Here is a 22,540-nt window from a genome sequence, read left to right on the forward strand (position 1 = left end):
AGAGAACAAAGAAGTCACAGACTGTGGCACCCCAGATGTGGCATCTCTCCAGGGACAGAGGGTAAGACCATCTGGTCTCTTCCCAAGTGAATTGAGAGTTCAAATTCACTGCAGAAACGTTAGCATGCTGGGCAAAATGCTTTTAATGATTTCGGGGTGGGGGTGGGGAGAGTAGCATTCATGATCTTCTAAGACTGTTGGTGACAAAAAAAAAAAAAAGGGTTGGGGGAAGAAGAAACAATGGTACACATTAATCCAGTAATGAACAGCACATGAAGATAAAACTGACTGAAAATTTGATTTGAATGCTTGCAAAAACATGAAGCCAAAGGCCTGGTGATGGTGTTAAGGACAATGATTTTTTTTTATAGTACATCTTTGCAAAGGTATAATTCATTCAGCTTCATGACAGAGCTAAATTACTGTTCTCTGACATTAAGCAAAGAAGTGGTGGATTTTCACTTTCATTTCTTTAGCTTGGGCAAAGTTCAGAGAGCTCTTACCTCTGCTGGTGACAAAGGGCCTCTCGCTCAGAGTAAACAGTAGACTGTATGACGCATGTGTACGAACAGCCATGCTACATGGCAGTGAAACATGGGCCGTGACTGCTGAGGACATGCGTAAGCTCACAAGGAATGAAGCCAGTATGTTCCAATGTATAATGTCAGTGTGCATACTCAACAGTGTGTTAGTACCTTGAGAGAAAAGTTGAACCTAAGATGCATCAGATGTGGTGTGCAAGAGAGATGACTGCGCTGGTATGGACATGTGGCAAGAATGAATGTGAATAGCTGTATAAAAAGTGCCACACCCTAGCGTTGAGGGAACCTGTGGAAGAAGTAGCCCCACGAAGACCTGGGGTGAAGTGGTGAAGCACGACCTTCGAACATTAGGTCTCACTGAGGCAATGACTAGTGATCGAGACCTTTGGAAATATGCTGTGCTTGAGAAGACTCGGCAAGCCAAGTGAGACCATAACCTCGTAGCCTATGCCAGGGGTATAACCAGCCCACTTATGCATACTTTTCCTTCACTGGAACTAAACTCTGCTTGCGAAGACCTGTTGAGGCAAGTGAAATCAAAATCAAATTTGATCACTGGCATCCGTGCTAGTGGAGTGCTAAGAGCACCATCCAAGCATGATCGCTGCCAGAGCAGCAAACTGGCTTCCATGCTGGTGGCACGTAAAAGACACCATTTGAGTGTGATCTTTACAACGTTGCCTTACTGGCACATGAAAAAACATTAGAGCAAGGTTGTTGCCAATGCGGCTAGACTGGCTCCTGTGCAGGTGGCATGTAAAAAACACCATTTGAGTGTGGCTGTTGCCAGTACCACCTGACTGGCCCTCGTGCCGGTGGCATGTAAAAGCACCCACTACACTCTCAGAGTGGTTGGTGTTAGAAAGGGCACCCAGCTGTAGAAACTCTGCTAGATCAGATAGGAGTCTGGTGCAGCCATCTGGTTTGCCAGTCCTCAGTCAAATCGTCCAACCCATGCTAGCATGGAAAGCGGACGTTAAACGATGATGATGATTTCTTATTAATTAAATTTAGATCATGTAATTCTTTATCACTCAAAAAGTGTAAGTCCACAATTATATACAGATATATGGAATTTGATAATTTCAACACTTTAAAGTTGAAGAATTACAATCTTTGGATTTGTCTATTGAATGAGGTTAACACTGGAGATGCTAAGCTGCATCGTCTTGAAAAGAAAAAATGGAATAAGTGAAGAATTCTTAGTTGGCAGTCTGCCAGCCAATAAAGCTGAAAATGATAAATAGTCTTCAGATGAGATATTTGGTATTTCTCTCTCCTTGAAAATCAGCTCTAGACATTATATCGACTGCGTCTAAGTTGAAAATGGATCATGTAAGATTACTTCATTGTTCTGATATATTTCTACAGTGAGTGCACTGTCATAGTTTTACAAGGACTTCTGAACTGAATTAACCATTCCACTAGTTCTCATTCCAAAACTTTAAAATTAATTTTAACTAATATATATATATATATATTATATATATATATATATATAGAGAGAGAGAGAGAGAGAGAGAGAGAGATAGATAGATAGATAGATAGACAAGTAGGTATGTGTGTGTGTGAAATTGTAATAATATTTTAATAGTTTTCCATTCTGACAGGAGTTGGGATATTGTACAGTATCGAATCAAATTCGATGACTGGCACCTGTGCCAGTGGAGCGCTAAGAGCATCATGTGAGCGTGATCGTTGCCACTGGCTTCCGTGCCGGTGGCATGTAAAAAGCACTATTTGAACGTGATTGTTACCAGCATTGCCTTACTTGCACTTGTGCCAGTGGCACGTGAAAAAACATTTGAGTGAGGTTGTTGCCAGTGCCGCTGGACTGGCTCCTGTGCAGGTGACAGGTAAAAAACACCATTCGAGCATGGCTGTTGCCAGTACCGCCTGACTGGCCCTTGTGCTGGTGGCATGTAAAAGCACCCACTACACTCTCGGAGTGGTTGGAGTTAGGAAGGGCATCCAGCTGTAGAAACTCTGCCAGATCAGATTGGAGCCTGGTGCAGCCATCTGGTTCACCAGTCCTCAGTTAACTCGTCCAACCCATGCCAGCATGGAAAGCAGACTTTAAATGATGATGATGATGACTACAATTGATATTGGTTTTGTATAAGTTTATCAAGGAGAATGAACATTTTGAAATTTGACCTCACCACTTCTGTCTTTCTCTGCCACTGGTATCTTCCATCATCAGTATACATTAGCTATTCACACAAGTTTTGTATTTATCTTCTGATACCTTTAGTGACCAGGCACTCTCAGCTTGCTTGTACTCCATCTTCCATGAAAATTAACGTTGTATATCTCACAGATCATTCTTATTTCATTTCTCTCCTGCTTTCATAGAAGCACCAATTTTTGTGTCTATGTTCCTCTATCATGCAGCACCACACTTTTGTTGCTAATAGCTCTGTGTACTTTGTTCATCCCTTCCTTATTCCAGCTTCTTTACAAACACCTCAACCACCCCCAACACCCATCAGGTTTCCTTGGTAACAAACTCAACTATATCTACTGAGCCATCTGAGCAGCTCATAAACTTTGTGCTCCAGCTGAAAATGATTCCTGTGCAACTATCATCTCTGAGGTGATAATTATCTCTCACCCTTCAGTGATCCTGCCACATATTTTCCATACAAGTTCCTTTCAACTCTTACATGTCCAGCATGATCACATCCAGAATACTGAAATATTGATGTAATGTAAAATCTAGGCTTTTGGACTATCTATCCATATAGGATACAAATACACACACATATGTATGCACATGTGTGTGTGTGTGTGTGTGTGTGTGTGTGTGTGTGTGTGTGTATAAGGATAAAAACTTCTTAAGTCTTATCTAAGCATTCCCCAGTTTTCTTTAGACTTTTACTTATTCAAATATTTTTCTCATCAAGTATGACGTGACTGAAATTATGTTTGAAGCTAGTAAAATCAGGTTATGGAAGTATTAGAATTTAAGAAAGAGCTAAAAAGAATACAATGAAATGCATATGATGGACTATATTTTAAAGATGTGTTATTATTAATAGTATTCATTAAGAAGAGGTTAATAGTTTAAAAAATTTATGCAATCTGTTAGATAAAATTCTAGTGTAACAATAAGCAATAGATAATAGGGAAGTCAGGTGTAGTTTTGTTTTTGTTCCTTTTCGAGCCATGCCTGGCTCATAAGGGCTGGTTTCCTTGGCGTATAGGTTCCCCACCTGGATGGGACGCTGGTCTGCTAGATGCAGAAGGAAAGAGTGAGAGAAAGTTGTGCGAAATAGTCAGCAGAAGTTCACCATTACCTTCTGCCGGAGCCGCGTGGAGCTTAGGTATTTCGCTCATAAACACACACATCACCCTGTCTGAGATTTGAACCCGCGAACCCTCGACCACGAGTCCGCTGCTCTAACCACTAGGCCATGTGCCTCTACATGGTGTAGTGGGTTGGTAAATAATGGTATACAAGCACTGTTTAAACCAGGTGTATCTTGTTGGCTGATCATGGTATACAAGCAATGCATAAGCCTGATACGGCTGGTTAGCTGACTAATGATGGTATTTAAACCATATGTAGCTGGCTGGCTGGCTACTGATGGATACAAGTAATGAATAAATCAGCTCTGGCTGATTGGCTAAAAATGGTATACAAGCAACGTATAAGCCAGATATGGCTGGCTGACTAATTATGCCATACAAGCAACGTATAATGATATTATTAGGGGGGTCAGGACTAGAATTAAACTAAGTCAAGAATTTAAAATATCTAGGTGGATATCTATAACAGATTTCGCTATAATTCTATTCTTTCCATCATATCCATTTAGAAAGCATCAGGGTAGATGCTTACGGCAATGCCATGGTTCTGACAGAATTTCTTGAAGAGCTAAAGTAGTTTTAAAATTAGAAGAATGACCCAGAGTTAAACCCTTTAGTGTTCGCATTATTCTGCCAAAGTTAATGCTTCTTCATCCACATTGTTTTGAACTAATCATGCATTATCTCGTAGCTATGAGATTTTGATGAGGTAGCTGTTAATTTTTAAAACGATATTGTAGGGTTGGTGTGAGAGACCAGATCTGGCCAGTTTGAACATAAAACAGGCAGAATACTTTTGGCCAGATATGGCCAGTTTAAATGCTAAAGGGTTAAGTCAAAAAACTTGAAGGTGGACATAGTAGCTGCTAAAGTCCTAATTAGCAAAGATTTATTGTTCCAACTGAACATAGCGGAAAGAGGTAGGAAATAACTTAATACAACAAATATATAAACAATACAAATACATCTCAGTAGAATGACACATTAGAAATCAAAACATTAAGAGCAGTAGACGCATTGAAGAATAGTTAACAGTAATTATAAGCAGCTTTTAATCTGAATCCATCTGTTACTGAGATGAATCATTGGAAGTAGTAGACAGGTTATATAGGTGAGATAATTAACAGTGGAAGTAGATGGATTTAGTAATAGCAGTAATGATGTGAGGAAGTGGAGGTTCAGAGAAATGCCAATTCTGTTAGAGAGTTTCTTCACACAAAAGACAGATTACATGAAGTGTTGTGTTTATGATGGTGAGATGATCAATGAATACAGAGGACCATTAATAATGGATAGGCGTGAGATGATTAATACAGAGGCTTGTTAACAAAGAAATATATGACAAACCATGTCAAACAGTGATGCACAACCCTTTTTTTAGAAGGTGGTCCACAAGATTCATGAGGAAATAGTCATAGACTATCAAATATAAATTCACCTGTAACTTCATTAAGATAAATGTAAATTTCCTTTTAAATGATTTAAATTTTAGAATGTCTTACATAAAAAAAAAAAATTACTGACTTCCTTAAATCTATGAAACTCACTGTAGAGCACCAAAACTTTGGTATGGACCACAAGCAGTTCTCTGGGATTATACTGTGTATTACTAAAGTAAAAAGGCATTAACTGGACAAATATGCAATTGTATTACTAAAGTAAAAAGGCATTAACTGGACAAATATGCAATAAATTACGGTTCTTATGAAAAAGATTCCACTTAAAGGAGTTGAGAAAACTGAGTGTTATAATTTTTGGTTTCATGAACATGTAATTCAAATGAAAGATATGCTGGGTAAAAAATAGGTTATGAGTTTATAATATCCGACAAGTGGTAAGTGGCCATCACAGATGTATTTTGTAGACCTTTGTAACTGTTGACAGTATTAACAAACATAATAATGGCCCCGTGTCGGTGGCACGTAAAAGCACCATCCGTTCGTGTCCGTTGCCAGCATCGCCTGGCCCCGTGCCGGTGACACATAAAAGCACCATCCGTTCGTGGCCGTTCGCCAGCTCTGTCTGGCACCTGTGCAGGTGGCATGTAAAAAACACCCACTACACTCGCGGAGTGGTTGGCGTTAGGAAGGGCATCCAGCCGTAGAAACACTGCCAGATCTGACTGGGCCTGACGAAGCCTTCCAGCTTCACAGACCCCAGTTGACCCGTCCAACCCATGCTAGCATGGAAAACGGACGCTAAACGATGATGATGATGATGATGATGAATAGTGTTTATAATGATTATCTCCAGGTCTTGAACAGTTTCTCAAGACAAGTGTATCTCATAGCCTAAATTTTACAGAACATAAAGGAGGAAATTAGTTTTTATCTCCAAAATAGAGAGACAGACAGACAGAGAAAGATGTTCTGAGTTTAATTTAATGGTAAAAGAAGTGTAAATGAAAAATAAAATAAAAAAGTCTGAAATTGCTGACTTGTTTACAGAATTTTGTAAATAAATGAACAATTAAATCTGAAGACAGAAAGAAGAACCTTTAGACAGAGATTAGAAACAGATTTTCAATGGGATCTACCATTACCACACACCACCAACAACTTTTAATATTTAACCCTGACATTTCGAGCAGCAGGTAGATTAATGGATAGGATAGTGAATAAATTAAATATTATAAAAGAATATTGACAATAAATATTTTTATGGCTATTGTTTAGTTTAAACTAAGTTAAAAGTCTGAAGTTTTAACTTATAGTTATCTTAGAGTTTGTACATGTGAACGATCAACAGTGTTATGTAATAAGTGTTTGTGAGAGTGCATGGGTATGTATATATGTGTGTGTATGCATCAGTGAGTCTATACACGTGTTTGTGTATGTGTTTAAACCGAATAACTAACGTCTTTCCTTATCTGGGTAAAAGTTGTAGTGGCTGATGTTAGGAAATTATAGATTATAACGTTAAGTTAAACAGGTAAATAGTTTTTCATGCTGCACAGTAAGGTCAGGATGAAGTCCATTGTCAAAATGGGGGAATCTAGGTGTTGTTTGCCAAACTGAGAAACTATAACAAATTGGCTAGATCTTGGCAAACCTTTATAAGCAGAGATAATTATACCCCCAGTTTTTTGTGACAGTTTTTTCTGTGAGACAAAGTTGTTCAATTGGATTCTGGAAGCTATGATTGCCTGTTTAGTTTATGCACTTTGTGCTTTGTGTTAGGCATTTATGGATTTATTTTATGCTCCAGGAATTTGCCAGAACGTTTGTCAGATTTTAAATAATTTCTGTGTTACATCTGGGTCCAAAGTTCGAAATCCAAGGTTTGAAAACTGAATTTGTACTAAAATGGAAATCCAGATTTTATGAAATCCAAATTTTTGGAATTCATGTTTTTGAAAAACCAAATTTGTGAGGCCAGGTTTTGTGTGAGGCCAAAAACCTGGATTCAGAGTTCAAATTTCTGAACTCTCTATATATGTTACCTTTGTAAACATTTTGACTGCACATCTGGTGTGGCATTTGCTTTTTGTTTGTGTATATATTTGTTTTGTATGTAAGCTGTTTTTATGCTGATTATTGTTAATAATATTTAACAAAAAATTTCATGGTGTGTTGTTTTGGGTTCACCCTATCCTCGATGATTTTTGTAAATTCGGGTTATAGCCACTAGGTCGTAACACTGACAAAAAAAAAACTATATCTCATGAAAAAAAAAGTAGAAAACTTTAAAAGAACTTAAAAGTAACCATTATTCCAGTGAAAGTATAAACAAGCAAGGGTCACACTGCTAGAGACACAGAGGCAATCATTACTGTGTCATGCTGTCTTTCTTACAGTATCAAAAAAACTGGTGACAAAATGATCATCAGTGAAGGATTTATATAAACAAGCGGTCATCTCCTGTCCACTTCACTATGAGTTAGATTTTGCCTTATTATCTAGCCAGACTTATGACCCAAAACTTCCCATCTGTGACCATTTAAGATTTTCTTTTATATTTATCAGTGACTATGTTACCCAATATGTACGTTTTGCCTTTTAAAGGTAGAGTGGAGTCTCCCAATGGAGATTCTACACCCATCCTTGGAAGCCGAGCCTAGTGTCCTGTAACAAGTTGTTAGGAGTTCAGTGAGAAATTATATAGCTGTGCAAATGCATTTTGAAGTTATTTTTACGTGTAATTATATGTAAGTGACCCTATTGGAAAAATAACTTCTTAGGGAAATTAGATCTAAACAAGGTCTTGGTTAAGATGGAAATTTCTTAAACCCTTTATTGTGTGATAGATTTAACACTGCCAAATCTTTCAAAGGCAGTTTTATGATTTGTCTATTCTCTTATTTAAGAAGAAAAAAATATTTTAAAGGGGCTCCTTGAGACATGGGATGTCTTTCCAGGGTTCCTTAATCCTTTAACATTTAAATAAACCATACCCAGCCCAAATATTCTATTTGTTTTATGTTTGAACTGGCCAGATCTAGCCTCTTACACCTACTTTACAATGTCATTCTAAAACATAACCATCAAAACCTTAGAGGTGCAAGATATAATGTATGAGTAACTCAAAACAGTTTGAACAAATAAGCATTGTATTTGATAGGGTAATTTGAATTGTAAAGGGTTAAGAGTAAAAGGATAGGAAATACTAATACTATTGTAGAGTGTAATATGAGAGTGATTTAACTGCTATTTCAAGCAGTTTGAGTGGCTACATAAGTTCTCTTTGTGGTGCTTATGATGGTGTGGCTTCACCTAGTACTTAGTTTAGACATTCAAATGATTCAGTTGAGGTAGACTTGTGTTACCTAAAGGTGATAAAAAGTCTGAAAATATGTCTAGTTACTTTAAAAGATTTTTTTCCAAGTGGCTATAGGCTTGAAATCATAAGATTTGGTTTAAAAGTTTAACAGTAATTAATTAAAGGAAGATGAAAGATAAAGTCAACCACATAAGGATCTCATCATCATCATCATTGTTGTTGTTTAACGTCCATTTTCCGTGTTAGCACGGGCTGGATGGTTCGACTGGGGTCTGGGAAGCCAGGAGGCTGCACCAGGCTCCAGTCTAATCTGGCAGTGTTTCTACAGCTGGATGCCCTTCCTAATGCCAACCACTCCATGAGTTTAGTGGGTGCTTTTTACGTGCCACCGGCACAGAAGCCAGTGAAGGCGGCGCTGGCATAAGCCACGTTCGGATGGTGCTTTTTATGTGCCACCAGTACAGGTATAACAACTACAATTTCCATTTGATATTTATTTCGATGTTGATGTACTTGACTCAATAGGTCTCTTCAAGCACAGCAGGTCATGTGCCAACGGCACCGAAGCCAGTCAAGGTGGTGCTGGCATTGGCATTCTGAATACAGAATTTAAGTGTATAACTAAATACTGTAAAGACATCAGTTTTTGCACTGAAACCACTATTCAATACCTTCTTTTAATGAAAAAAAGTAAGAAGAAATTTATGCATTCTATACTTACACAATGGCATTGACTCCTCGACAGTATCGTTCCCACATACTACGGAATCTTGGCTGACCACCAATATCCCATAACTTGATTGTCACATTCCCTTTAGTAATCTTTCTCATATTGAAACCAACTGTTGGAATCATATCTTCACTGAACTGACCAGACTGGAAACAAAATAAACAAAAGAAACCATCATATAATATTGAAACATGAAATTGGATGCAACACTGAAACACTTGATTTTTAACATTAAATAATAATTATTCTGTTGTATCTCAGATGGGTCTTTATGCCAAAAATACACACACTGGTTCTATTTCACTTCTTTATTATTATTATTATTATTATTATTATTAAGTAAATTTGTTAACATTTAACTACTTAAGTAACTGATTGTTTGATTAATTGATTGGTCAATTAATCAATCAATCAACTAGGTTTATCAAAATCCTTTCATAGCCATTTGTGACCTTGTCAATATGCCCCATCAACTCTACATGAATGGTGATGAATGAACTTTGACAAACCTGATTGACTCAATGATTAATCAAACAATCAGTTAATTGCTTAAGTGTTAAATTGACTAGTAATGAGATACAACAGAATCTGTTTCAACACATGAATTCATATCAAGAATCTCACAAACCAAATACAAAAACAAAATACAACATTGAAATAATACTGATTTGCAACATTATGAAGTGGGGGTAAAGTTGGAGGCACATCAAGGGCACTGTCACTGGAGAGGAGACCAGTAAGTAGGGCCATTTGATCCAGGCATGCAGTTACCACTACAGCTACATTGGGGCCTTACAGAAGTTTTGTTAAATGGCCTGATGTATCTAGTTGCATGTGTTCTGTTTTTCTGGAAGTATGCTTTATCTATTTGGTGCTTTTAGTTTCCATTGTGTTTTGTTCTTCATTGCCTGGTACAACATGTATACTAAAATGTCTAGCTAAGACAGGTAATAATTATGAAGGCATGCCTCAAAAATTGGAGGGCAGTTTGGATACACACCTCAGCATTCTTTGATGAAAAAGCATTAGGGTGAGATTTGGTTGTTATTTCTAACAGATTGAGCAACCGCACAGAGGTTCCTCTGTTGTATGTGTAAGATAGGTTTACCTGTTTGGTAACCAAAGAATAACTATTATAAACATTAGTTCTCTCAACTCACTGCTGAATGTGGTCAGCCTAACATGGTTGGTTTAACCCTTTCGTTACTATATTTATTTTGAGATGCTCTGTGTTTCTTTCAGTTACTTTAAATATAACAAAGAATTTAGAAAAATAACTTAGTTATCATTAAGTTAGTATTAGGAACATAAATTGTGATTAAAGTTTGATGGAAGATTTTAATTCAGAACTTATGAAAACAAGACATTTGTACTCAGAGCCAGAGCCAGTTTCAGCCGGGTTGGTAATGAAAGGGTTAAAAGCAGTTATGAGCAGACTGTGGTCAGCAGAACTTTCTGACTGGCAGACCAGCAAAAAAATTTCTTTGAATGTTTTTTAGTAGTGCACAGCTTGCCTGATGATGAGCCATATCTCATGCAATCTGCTTCTTGAAAAAGGATGCCCATGCCTGGCTGAAAGAAGTACAGGTTACTGGTTGTTATTCCTTGTAACCGTCTCTGCTATAGATACAAATTTCACATCAGCAAGTGAGGGAGGTTTTTGTGTGGTCATGCAACTTTGTTGAATATTTGAAAGTTGCCAAATCTTCCAGAAAATATTGCAAAAAAAAAAAAAAAAAGAATAATATAGTCCTGGATATACTATGAAGGGGAGAAAAAGAAAATCTCTGAAAACTGGATGTTTGTAGCTGAAACGTCTGATTATAGGTCTGGCAAATAAGAACTGCTCTGATGATGAGAGAGAGGGAGAGAACAGTAGATGAGTGATAGAGTGAATGATAAGTATGAAAGAATGAGTGAGCAAGAGAGTAAAAATGAATAGGTGAGAGAGAGAATGAGAGAAAATGCAAGACAGCAAGAATATAAATATAAATGCCAGTTGATGTGGAACCATATGAGAAAATAAAAGGATTGAAAATGTAAAGTCAGAGTTTTAAGAAGTCAACAAGGATTGGCTGTCATTATCAACACCAAATTCATTTCCTCTGTCTATAATGCTATTTGTTGGTACTCTGCTGTGAGTGACACTGCATAAAAATTAAATTGTTAAATACAGAATGACGGTCAAAGATCATTCATATTCCCTGTTATCAAAATTGTTTAAGAAAGATTACAAAGTACAGATAATGAGGCTTTGTTAGGCTTGATAAATGGAACATTGAAATTCTGGTATATGTTAACATATAAAATATACTGAGACTTAAGTAAACTTTTCCTCGGGTTGTTTGATTGGCAAAATCATTAGCACTTTAGGAAATTTACCAAATTTGTTCTGAGTGCAAATCCTGCCATGATCAACTCTGTCTTTCTTTCTTTCTTCCTCTCTCTCTCTCTCTCTCTGAGAGGCACAAGCAGCTATATGCACATATACACACACAGCAGTAACTTCCACCTACCAAATTCAATCACAAAACTTCGGTCAGCCCGGGGCTATAGCAGAAGACACTTGCCCAAAGTGCCACGCGGTGGGACTGAACCCGAAGCCATGTAGCTAGGAAGGAAGCTCCCTAACCACACAGTCATGTCTGCGCCTACAAAAATGTATGTACATATGCGCAGCGCTATACGTGTGGCAAGCTTTCTACGGCTGGATGCCCTTCATGACGCCAACCCCCACCTGTTGCCAAGCGAGGTAGTTCCCCACCCCCTCTCTCTCTCTCTCTCTCGGAGACAATAAAAGTACTAACCAAGAACTGGGATTAATTTAATCAACTGTTGATGTAATAGTTACAGCAGGGTACAGGAGAGTCCAAATCTCTGCCTAACCATGAGTTTCCAACAACAAGTATGGTAACACACCAGTTGGATAATACAAACATCATGTCGATATTATCCTTCTGTAACAGTATATATTGTTGCCAACAGAACATATATACACATACATGAATACATTCAATCACTCACACACTCTAAAATAACACTCCATTAAAAGAAATTGCATGAACGGGGGAAAAAAGGAAAGGGAACCTTCCTAATATAACTGATCATTATAAAATGAGTCAGAATTTTTTAAAGGCAGAAGTATGTGTGTGGTTAAGAAGCTTGCTTTCCAACTACATGGTTATGGTTTCAGTCTTACTGTATGACACTATGGGCAAGTGCCTCCTATTATAGTCTTGGGCCAATCAAAGCCTTATGAGTGGATTTAGTAAACAGAAACTAAAAGAAGCCCACCATATATATCATCATACATCCATTTTATGATGATGATAAATGTGTATATATATGTCTCTGTGTTGACATAGCATGGTAATTATAAATGAGTGTCAATGTTATACAAGCAGTGTCATTTCCAATCTTCTGTGAAAACATGTCTGGCCACGTGGGGATATTAGCTTTCTTAAGAACTAGCAAGGGCTAGCAACAAAACAGGATTCCAGCCATAGAAAATCTACCTTAAATTCAGCAGCTGCCACTTTCTTGGAATGTGAAGAAAACGGTGAGGCCTCGAAATGATTGGTCACCTTTTTCGCTTTATTTGCATTCTTGCAGTGTTTTTCTGTCTGCTCATGTCGTAAAATTTGGCTCAAACTACCAGCAATTTCACACTTGCATAATATGCATTTGCCTTCAGCTGTATCGTTCTTGCCTCACTCCAACCAACTAGAAAATTTTTCATCGCACAACAATTTTAGCAGAAGTTTCCTTTCATACGATGCCCATCTAGCTGCCTTCTTATCTGGTGCTTCACGTTCATTATCTGAGGAATGTTCTGTTTTCTAAGTTCTATCACTCATATCTTGCTCCAGTTATAGTTCTGTAAGATTTATTTGAATTAATCAAATTATTAAATAGATTACATACCGTTTAAAATCCGGGTTAAGAAATCTTTTTTGTGTTCAGACTGTTCAGACTGATACAGTGGGATTGTATAAATAAGTACTGTAAAACTGAGTCTAATTTATCAAACTTTTAAAAAACACAATCATGTACCTTCAGTCTGTGAGAAAACTTCTTGTATTATGACAGCTATGGTGTGATAAACAGGACGTATATGCGGTCACCCAAAATTACAGATGCCCTTAACCTCATTAGTCAACGCGTGCATGCATGCAGACACGTTTGCGAAAGCAGACCAGACGTACTTTTATTAAGCTCACAAACACGCATATGTGAAAAATCAATCAATCAATGTGTCAAAGCCTGAATTTTAAAAACCAATAGCAAGATCACTAAAACGTACAGCAAATTCACTAAAACGTACAGCAAATTCACCTGAATGTACAGCACATCAAAATTTTGGCCAAAAAGTACAGTTCTGTACAAATGTACAGTCATTGGCAGCACTGGTACTCCTCTGACAAACCTTGATTCTGCTCCAAAAAATATTAGGGGCAAACATTTTAATGCAAGTATGGGAGGCAACTCAAGATATGTTTTGGTACCATTAGGCCTCATCAGTTGTAACTTTAATAAGGAAATCATTAAAGGCAATTACAGAATTGCTAACTGAGTAGGAGTCAAAAAAATTGGCATATTTAGAAAATCAAAACATTGAAGTTAATTACTTACAGATGCCCTCTACATTAGTATGACCACACGCAAATATAACAATTAAGTTGTAATAAATATAATTGAAGTAGGACTGTAAAATGTATGAGACAGAATGTAATTACAAGAAGGGTTTAAAGTTGCCAATATTCCAGTTGGGAAAAGCTAATTCTATTTGCATAATTAATTTAGAGTGGCTAGCAGACAGGGTTTACTTAAATTTTAGATTTAATTCAAGTAACATTGATAGGAATTTTAATATTATATGACTATTTTATTGTTGTGTCTGGGGAGAGTCATTTTCGTTTTGTGCCTTATTATGTAACACACTCACCAGTAGAATTTCCACTTTTTCCACTCTAGAGTCAAGTCTATTGAAAAAGTTGCAAGATGCAACAAAAATTTTAGGACAATAAAAATAAGAAAAAGGTGGAAATTTCACTGGTGAGTGTGTTAAATTATAAGGCACAAAAAGAAAATGACTCTCCCCAGACACAACAGAATATGCTTCAACATACAAACTCATATAAAGAATCTTGCAAACCAAAAACAAAATATGACTATTTTATAAATATATATATATGACTGTTTGATTAAGAAGTTTGCTTTCCAGTCATGTGACTTCAGGTTCAGCCTTACTGCAAGATGGGCAAGCGTCTTCTCTAGTCTCAGGCCAACCAAAGCTTTCTGAGTGGATTTGATAGATGGGAACTGAAACAAGGTCATCATGTGTATATGTATGTGTGTGATCTTGTTTTGACATCATGTGACAGTTGTAAATGGGCATCATTGTCATTAGTTTCCAGTGTTGTGTGAAAATTGATCCAGCCATGAGGAAATATAATCTTACTTGGGAACAGGTGAGGGTAAATAACAAGAAAGGCATAGAAAAATCTGCCCCCAATGAACTCTGTCCAACTCATACAAACATGGATGAAGTGGATGCTAAAATTATATATATGTGTACACATACACAGACTAAATATCAGAGATTATAAGCACCACTTTCAGACAAACGAGAAACAAGCTCACTGATAGAATTAACAGTGTAACTTGCTCAGTGTTTGTTTTAGCTGTCTACATTACAGAACAACTTCTCCATTTTCTCAAAGTACTAAGAGCTGTTTTTGCTATGGTGGCTACTATTTAATCTCCCACTGTTCATTATTTTAATATTCCATTTTATAACATTTATTTATAGAATATACTGTTAATAGCAGACAAACTAAAACTTTTACTGGTTTCAATCACTGGATTGTAGCCAAGCTGAGTCACCACCTTGAAGGGTTAGTAAGAAAGATCAACCCCATCACTTATTTTCAAGCCTGGTATTTATTCTGTCAGTCTCTTTTGATGAGAATGCTAAGGGGTTGTAAACAAACACCAGGTCAAGTGATGATGGAGAATAAACAAACACAAAGACACACACATGGGCTTCTTTCAGTTTCCATCTACCAAATTCACTTACAACACATTGGTTGGCCTGGGGCCATAGAAGATATAATTCATTGGATGATTACAAACTGACAATAAGCACACACACACAATCATTTGTAACTTAATAATAGGTGAGGTCTTTCTAAGAAAATTAAATCACTGAGCAAATAGATTGAGCACTTCCTTGATCCACCGAAGGAATGCCCCTATGCAGTTGGTAGGTAGAAATAGCAGCCAAATCTCCCTCTAATCACATCCTATCTAAATAAAAAAAAAAGACATTACACAATCTGGTCCTAGATATACAATGTGAAGAAGACAGGATGCCGATTCCTTGGGTTAAACAACATTGGATGCAACCAGAGTTGAATAATTAAGAGAAAAACTAAAAAAAAAATAGTTGCCACAGTTGTTGGAAGACAGAGTTGATTTGATGTTTGTGTCATAAAAGATCTAGAAAAGAGTTAAAATAATAACATAACATGTGGCTATAACACCTCAGGAAGTAATCAGTGAGATAGCTCTGATAGTGAATAGATAATTTTTGAACAATCAATTGTTTCAGGGAGAGGAATATCAATTGAATTGATCCCAGTTTATGACAAAAATTATCTCTTGTTAGTCATTACAGCCCTATTTTTATTTTCTGTTTCCTTTGGAGGAGCAAATGTTTACTATTCAGATTTCTCTATCAAAATGTCATGCTTATTTGTATTGTTTTTGAACTATCATCCATTATCTTGTAGCTTCAAGATTTCAATGATGTGGCTGTATGTATTTAGAATGAAATTGTAGGCGTGAGAAGCTGGATCTGGCTGGTTTGAGCATAAAACAAATAGAATATTTGGACCAGTTATGGCTGGTTTAAATATACTAAACTTTGATATCTACAGTAAGAACATAGTAGGTGGTAGTCAGTAATACAGTTAATGGAGGCAAGAGAGGAAGAGCCACCCCCAAGGAAATTCTTTTATAAGGGCAGCACTTTTGGGTTTGCTGTATGAGCCCCCTTAGGCTTATAGCCTACAGAGGCAAACTCAAATGTTGCATGCTCCATAGCTATGCCAAAATTGGTTGTGCCTGTTTGTGCTCAATGTGTTCAGTTTGACCACATCAACAATAGAACATTTAAGAAAGAGATTATGATATCTTTGCTTTTGAAACATTCCTCCACTGGTGTTATGTGACCTGAAAGTTGACCACCTTCAAGACATCATAATATTGATCATCATCATCGTTTAACATCCGCTTTCCATGCTAGCATGGGTTGGACGAATGACTGAGGGCTGGCGAACCAGATGGCTGCACCAGGCTTCAATCTTGATCTGGCAGAGTTTCTACAGCTGGATGCCCTTCCTAACGCCAACCACTTCGAGAGTGTAGTGGGTGCTTTTATGTGCCACCAGCACAAGGGCCAGTCAGGCAGTACTGGCAACAACCTTGCTCGAATCTTTTACACATGCCACCGGCACAGGTGCCAGTAAGGCGATGCTGGTAACGCTCACGCTCAAATGGTGTCTTTTACATGCCACTGGCACGGAGGCCAGAAAGCCGCTCTGGCAACGATCATGCTTGGATGGTGCTCTTAATACCCTACTAGCACGGGGGGAACATTATTGTAGACACATTACATTCAGACAGCAGGATATGATTAGAGAGAGATTTAGCTGCTGTTTCTATCAAGCGACCACAGAGGAGTCTTCTCTCATTGGTTCAAGAATGTATTAATGTGCTCAATCTCTTTGCCCAGTGATTTAATTAGGCTGCAAACTGGCTGAATCTTTAGAACGAGAGAGAAAAATACCTTTTGTTATTTTTGTTTCAGTTGTCTGTATTTGGAATTCAAATGTTTTTCATCCATTCGTTATAGTTTTAAGATACACTTTTCCATGTTTGCAGAGATCAAGCAAAATTTATTGAGTTGGATTTTCTATGGTCAAATACCCTTCCTACAGCCAACCCTCACCTGTTCTCATGGAAGTCTGAAACAAAGGACACTGCTTCAATGATGGAGACACTCACAACTATCACACAATGTCAAGGTAAGGAGACAATTACACACACACCATTCTCTCAAAGTCACTTAATTCTTATGAAGTCAGCACACACATACATCATCATCATCATCGTTTAACGTCCATTTTCCATGCTAGCATGGGTTGGACGGTTCGACCAGGGGAGCCAGAAGGCTGCACTAGGTTCCAGTCTGATCTGGCAGTGTTTCTACAGCTAGATGCCCTTCCTAACGTCAACCACTCTTTGAGTGTAGTGGGTGCTTTTTACGTGCCACCAGCACAGGGGCCAGAGGAGGTTGGCAACGGCCACGATCAGTTGGTGCCTTTTACGTGCCAGTCAAGGCAGCGCTGACATCAGCCATGTGCTTATGGTGCTTTTTACATGCCACTGGCATGGGTATGACACTACAATTTCCATTTAATTTTTATTTTGATGTTGATGTACTTGACTCAATAGGTCTCCTCAAGCACAGCAGGTCGCCCTACAATCCTAGGTAAGCACAGCAGGTCGCCCTACGATCCAAGGTAAGCACAGCAGGCCGTAGTGTGAGCCATGAACTTACTTCATTGGTCAGGTCTTCATGTCAGGCTTTCCCATAGTTTCTGTTTACCAAATACACTTACAAGGTATTTGATAAACCTGAATCTATAGAAGAGACACTTATTCAAGGTGCCACACAACAGGACTGAACCTGAAACCATCTGGTTGGGAAGCAAACTCCTTACCCAACAACCATGTGTAATAACAAATAAAGTAACAATCCTGGGTGAAGGATCAGTAGAATTCTTAGAGCATCAGATGAGATTTGTGCTGACATTTTGTGTTCTGAGTCCTTAATCCATTGTCTAGTTTAATACTACTACTTGGCGCTGGAGTGTTTTTAGTGGAGTTCACTCTGCTGCGGGTCTCTGAGGCCAGGTCTTTAGCTTGAGACTAATACATTACCTTTCCCCCACTGATCTTAAAGGTCCTGAAAATAAAGTGTCATGAGTACAGCTCTCCCCTTCCTGACTAAGAGGTAAAATTAAATTAAAAATTTTTAATAACCAATTACAATTGGAATTTGAATTTAAATCAGCAGCAGACCTATACTCTAGTACAGGCACAGACAAACCTTTTTTTAGCAGCACACTGCAGGAGATGTGACCTATCATCAGGCAGACCACGCTACTAAAAATAACACAAATTTTACATTAGGCGTGTCATTCAGAAAGTCCTGCAAACTGCAGCTTGCTCATGACTGTTCTAGAATGGTGAAAGGAAAACAGAGAAGTTAAAACAGAGGGCAATGAAGCCAAAAGTGATTTTATATTTTTATTCTGTTAATTCATTTATATTCTATTTTCTATATTTGTTTGTATTCTATTAAAACAAAAAAACAACTCTACAAAAGCATCTTAACCCTTTAGCATTTAATCCAGCCATATCCGCCCCAAGTATTATGCTTGTTTTATAATTAAAACTAATCATATCCAACATCTCACACCTACCCTACAATGTCATTCTAAAAATATACAAACACACAACTGAAACCTTGAAACTACAAAGAGAATGTGATTAATTTAAAACAGACAAAAAAATCCGAATGCTAAATGCTAGATTTACCCCCAACCTATCCCATTAAACATTTTACTCAATATTTCTTTGTAACTTTTAACTCCACTCAAGATTTCCTTCTAACCACTAATCTGCAACAACTGAAAATAAAATTAACAATAAACTTATTCCATCCAGTAATATTGGCTCTGAGCCAAGAAATATCAAGGTGGGGAACCAACAAAATGAAAAAAGAAAATAGAAAATACACTGTAAAATATATATGTAAAAAAAAAAAAAAAATTAAGGAGTGGGAGGAAAAATTCCCTAAACAGATTCTGAAGTACTTACAAAAGATAACTAATAAAAATTTCAATTAAAAAACATTTAATTGTCTTAAAATGGAGAGCATGTATTATCATACTTAAAAAGCAACACATTTATATAGACACAGACTAATAAAGAAGTCATCAATAAATAATCTGCTTCATATATAAATATTGCTCTCTCTCTCTCTCACTCACACATACACAAATAACTGATATTTTTGTAAGGGAAATAAATATACACTGAAAATGGCACAACAACCTAATTTTCAATCCAACATATTTAAACAGTCGGCAAATGTCAAAGGTCATGAGAGAATAGAGAAAAGAATTTTTAAATGCAAAACAATTTCCAAAGCTGAGAAGATATATGACAGAAGTGGCAGAGGAATAAATAACAGAAGCAAAACAATAACGACGAGGGTAAATAATTAGTGAAATCACACACACTATATATGTGTGTGTGTGTACGCGTGCTTGTACATACACATAAGTATACATATGTACACACCCACTCATATATAGAGAGAGAGAGCAATGACACTACTAGAACGTGGGTAGATAACTCAATATCATGTGACTGCAAAAAAGTAAAAACAAAACTAACAAACAAAAACTACAACTTCCATTTCTAAACTGAAAGAGAAGAAAAGAGAGGAGTCGGCATTAGTAGATCCATAAGAAAAGAGAAGCCAGTGACATCAGATATATTTTTGTTTCTTTGAGAAGTTGAGTTCAATTGAGTTCTATATAAATCATAACAAATGCTTTGAAGTACTGTAAAAATTACATTACGAGCCAAAACGGACTATTGGTATAATTATAAGTAAGGAATTCAGATAAAAAAATCTTTCAAGTTCACCTTTTTATGGCTATATTTATAACGAAATACAAAGTCCATATGATTCAATAAATTTTGATAAAATAATTAACAGTCTGAAAGTAATTAAGTAAAATAGCTAAATTTTTAATTCATTGGGTGGCGATGGTAGTGGATATTTAGCTCCAAGTTGGCCTTGCTTGAACAATATCTATTTCTTTACTACCCACAAGGGGCTAAACACAGAGAGGACAAACAGATTAAGTCAATTACATTGACCCCAGTGTGTAACTGGTACTTAATTTATTGACCCCGAAAAGATGAAAGGCAAAGTTGACCTCGGTGGAATTTGAACTCAGAACGTAACAGCAGACAAAATACAGCTACACATTTCGCCCAGCGTGCTAACGTTTCTGCCAGCTCGCCGCCTTCTCGATCTATGATCAAAGGTGTTGTAATTGCAACCATCACTTATTTTCTTTTTTTCAAGCACTAATCTACATTATCTTTTATAGCGGACATAATGGAAATTAATATGCACAAGTCAAATTTTGTGACATCACTACATCACATATGAAAAATAACATTGCTTAAATGGCAGCCATTTTTGGCTTCATACATCCATGCTCTTCCTAAAACTTTTGGTCATTCAAAGTAGACCTCATGGTTCCAGCAAGATGGGGCAACTGTTCATACCACACGGGAAACAATGCAGTTGCTATGGCAGTGCTTTGGAGAGAGAATAATCTCCCACTATGGCAATGTCAAACTGGCCTTCACATTCCCCAGACTTGACTAGTATGGATTTTTTCTAGTGGGGGATACTGGAAAAAGAGGGTTTACGTCAACAAAATCAAGACCTTGGTGCAACTGAAGGAGAACATCAATAGAGAAATCAGAGAAATGGGGTCTGAAACTCTTGAGGGGTATTATGGTGTAAGTTTTAGAAAAAGCAAAGGGCATGCAAAGCTGAAATTGGCTGCCATTTAAGCGATGTCATTTTCCATATGTGATGTAATGGTGTCACAAAATTTGACTTGTGCATATTAATTTCCATTATGTCCATTATATTGTATCAAAATTTCATGCATTTATTTGTAAGGTTAAGGAAGTTATTAAAAATTGAAACCCACCAGTGACTTTTGAAACACCCTGTATATACATACAATGGGCTTCTTTCAGTTTCCATCTACCAAATCTAATCACAAGGCTTTGGTCAGCCAGGGTTATAGTAGAAGACATATGCTCAAGGTAGAGACTGAACCAAAGACCACATGGTTAGGAAGCAAGTTTCTCAACCACAAAACCATTCTTGCCCCAATTTATATATAAATAATAATCAGACATATGTTATTTGTTTAACCCACATCACCTTTAACTCTGATGGTTTCAGCCATGACCATCCCACATTTTAAAGTTTTGTTTCTAGGCCACAGTATATCTAGAACTACAGTACCGAATACTCTTTTACTTGCTTCAGTCATTTGACTGCGGCCATGCTGGAGCACCGCCTTTAGTTGAGCAAATCGACCCCAGGACTTATTCTTTGTAAGCCTAGTACTTATTCTATCGGTCTATTTTGCCGAACCGCTAAGTTACGGGGACGTAAACACACCACCATCGGTTGTCAAGCGATATTGGGGGAGGGGGATAAACAGACATATATATATATGATGGGCTTCTTTCAGTTTCCATCTACCAAATCCACTCACAAGGCTTTGGTTGGCCCGAGGCTATAGTAGAAGACACTTTCCACGCAGTGGGACTGAACCCAGAACCATGTGGTTGGTAAGCGAGCTACTAACCACACAGCCATGCCTGCACACCCTTTTTTACTATAATAGTATGATGAGGGAGATTTAACAATTATTTCTAGCAGGATGATATACCACTTAGAGGCTCAATTGTTGGCTTTGCCATATTAAAACTCATACACCAAACAGTCTCAGTCTTACTGTAAAATCTGTTTCATGCAAGCTGTTTCAATAACGACAATGAAAACATCCGGTTACTCTGATCAATACCATTCTCATGCCCTGAAAATATTTCACAGTAAATACTATCATCATTGCTTTAATGTCCACTTTAAATATGCTTGACGATGATGGGCTTCCACACAGTTTCCATTATCAAATTTCACTATATGCCAGTGGCATGTAAAAAGCACCAACCGATCGTGGCCGTTGCCAGCCTCGCCTGGCATCTGTCCCGGTGGCACATAAAACGCACCAACCAATTGTGGCCGTTGCCAGCCTCGCCTGGCATCTGTGCCAGTGGCACGTAAAATTCACCCACTACACTCAGGGAATGGTTGGCGTTAGGAAGGGCATCCAGCTATAGAAACGCTGCCAGATCAGAATGGAGCCTGGTGCAGCCTCCTGGCTTCCCAGGCCCCAGTCGAACCGTCCAACCCATGCTAGCATGGAAAGCGGACGTTAAACGATGATGATGATGACTATCAATGCATTGGTAAACCCAGGGATATGGTAGT

The 22,540-nt window shown here is 37.6% G+C and overlaps 1 protein-coding gene across 1 annotated transcript in view; it reads right to left on the reverse strand.

Annotated features, from left to right (window-relative positions):
* LOC115209106 (ADP-ribosylation factor-like protein 8B) overlaps positions 1-22,540 on the reverse strand; it is a 73,421-nt gene that overhangs the window by 20,265 nt on the left and 30,616 nt on the right. Inside the window, exon 2 of the mRNA XM_029777233.2 lies at positions 9,295-9,449. Within this exon, the coding sequence (XP_029633093.1) occupies positions 9,295-9,449 (155 nt within the window). The remainder of the gene's footprint in view (positions 1-9,294; positions 9,450-22,540) is intronic.

This window comes from Octopus sinensis, linkage group LG3 (genome assembly GCF_006345805.1).
Source record: "Octopus sinensis linkage group LG3, ASM634580v1, whole genome shotgun sequence".
NCBI classification, from domain to species: domain Eukaryota; kingdom Metazoa; phylum Mollusca; class Cephalopoda; order Octopoda; family Octopodidae; genus Octopus; species Octopus sinensis.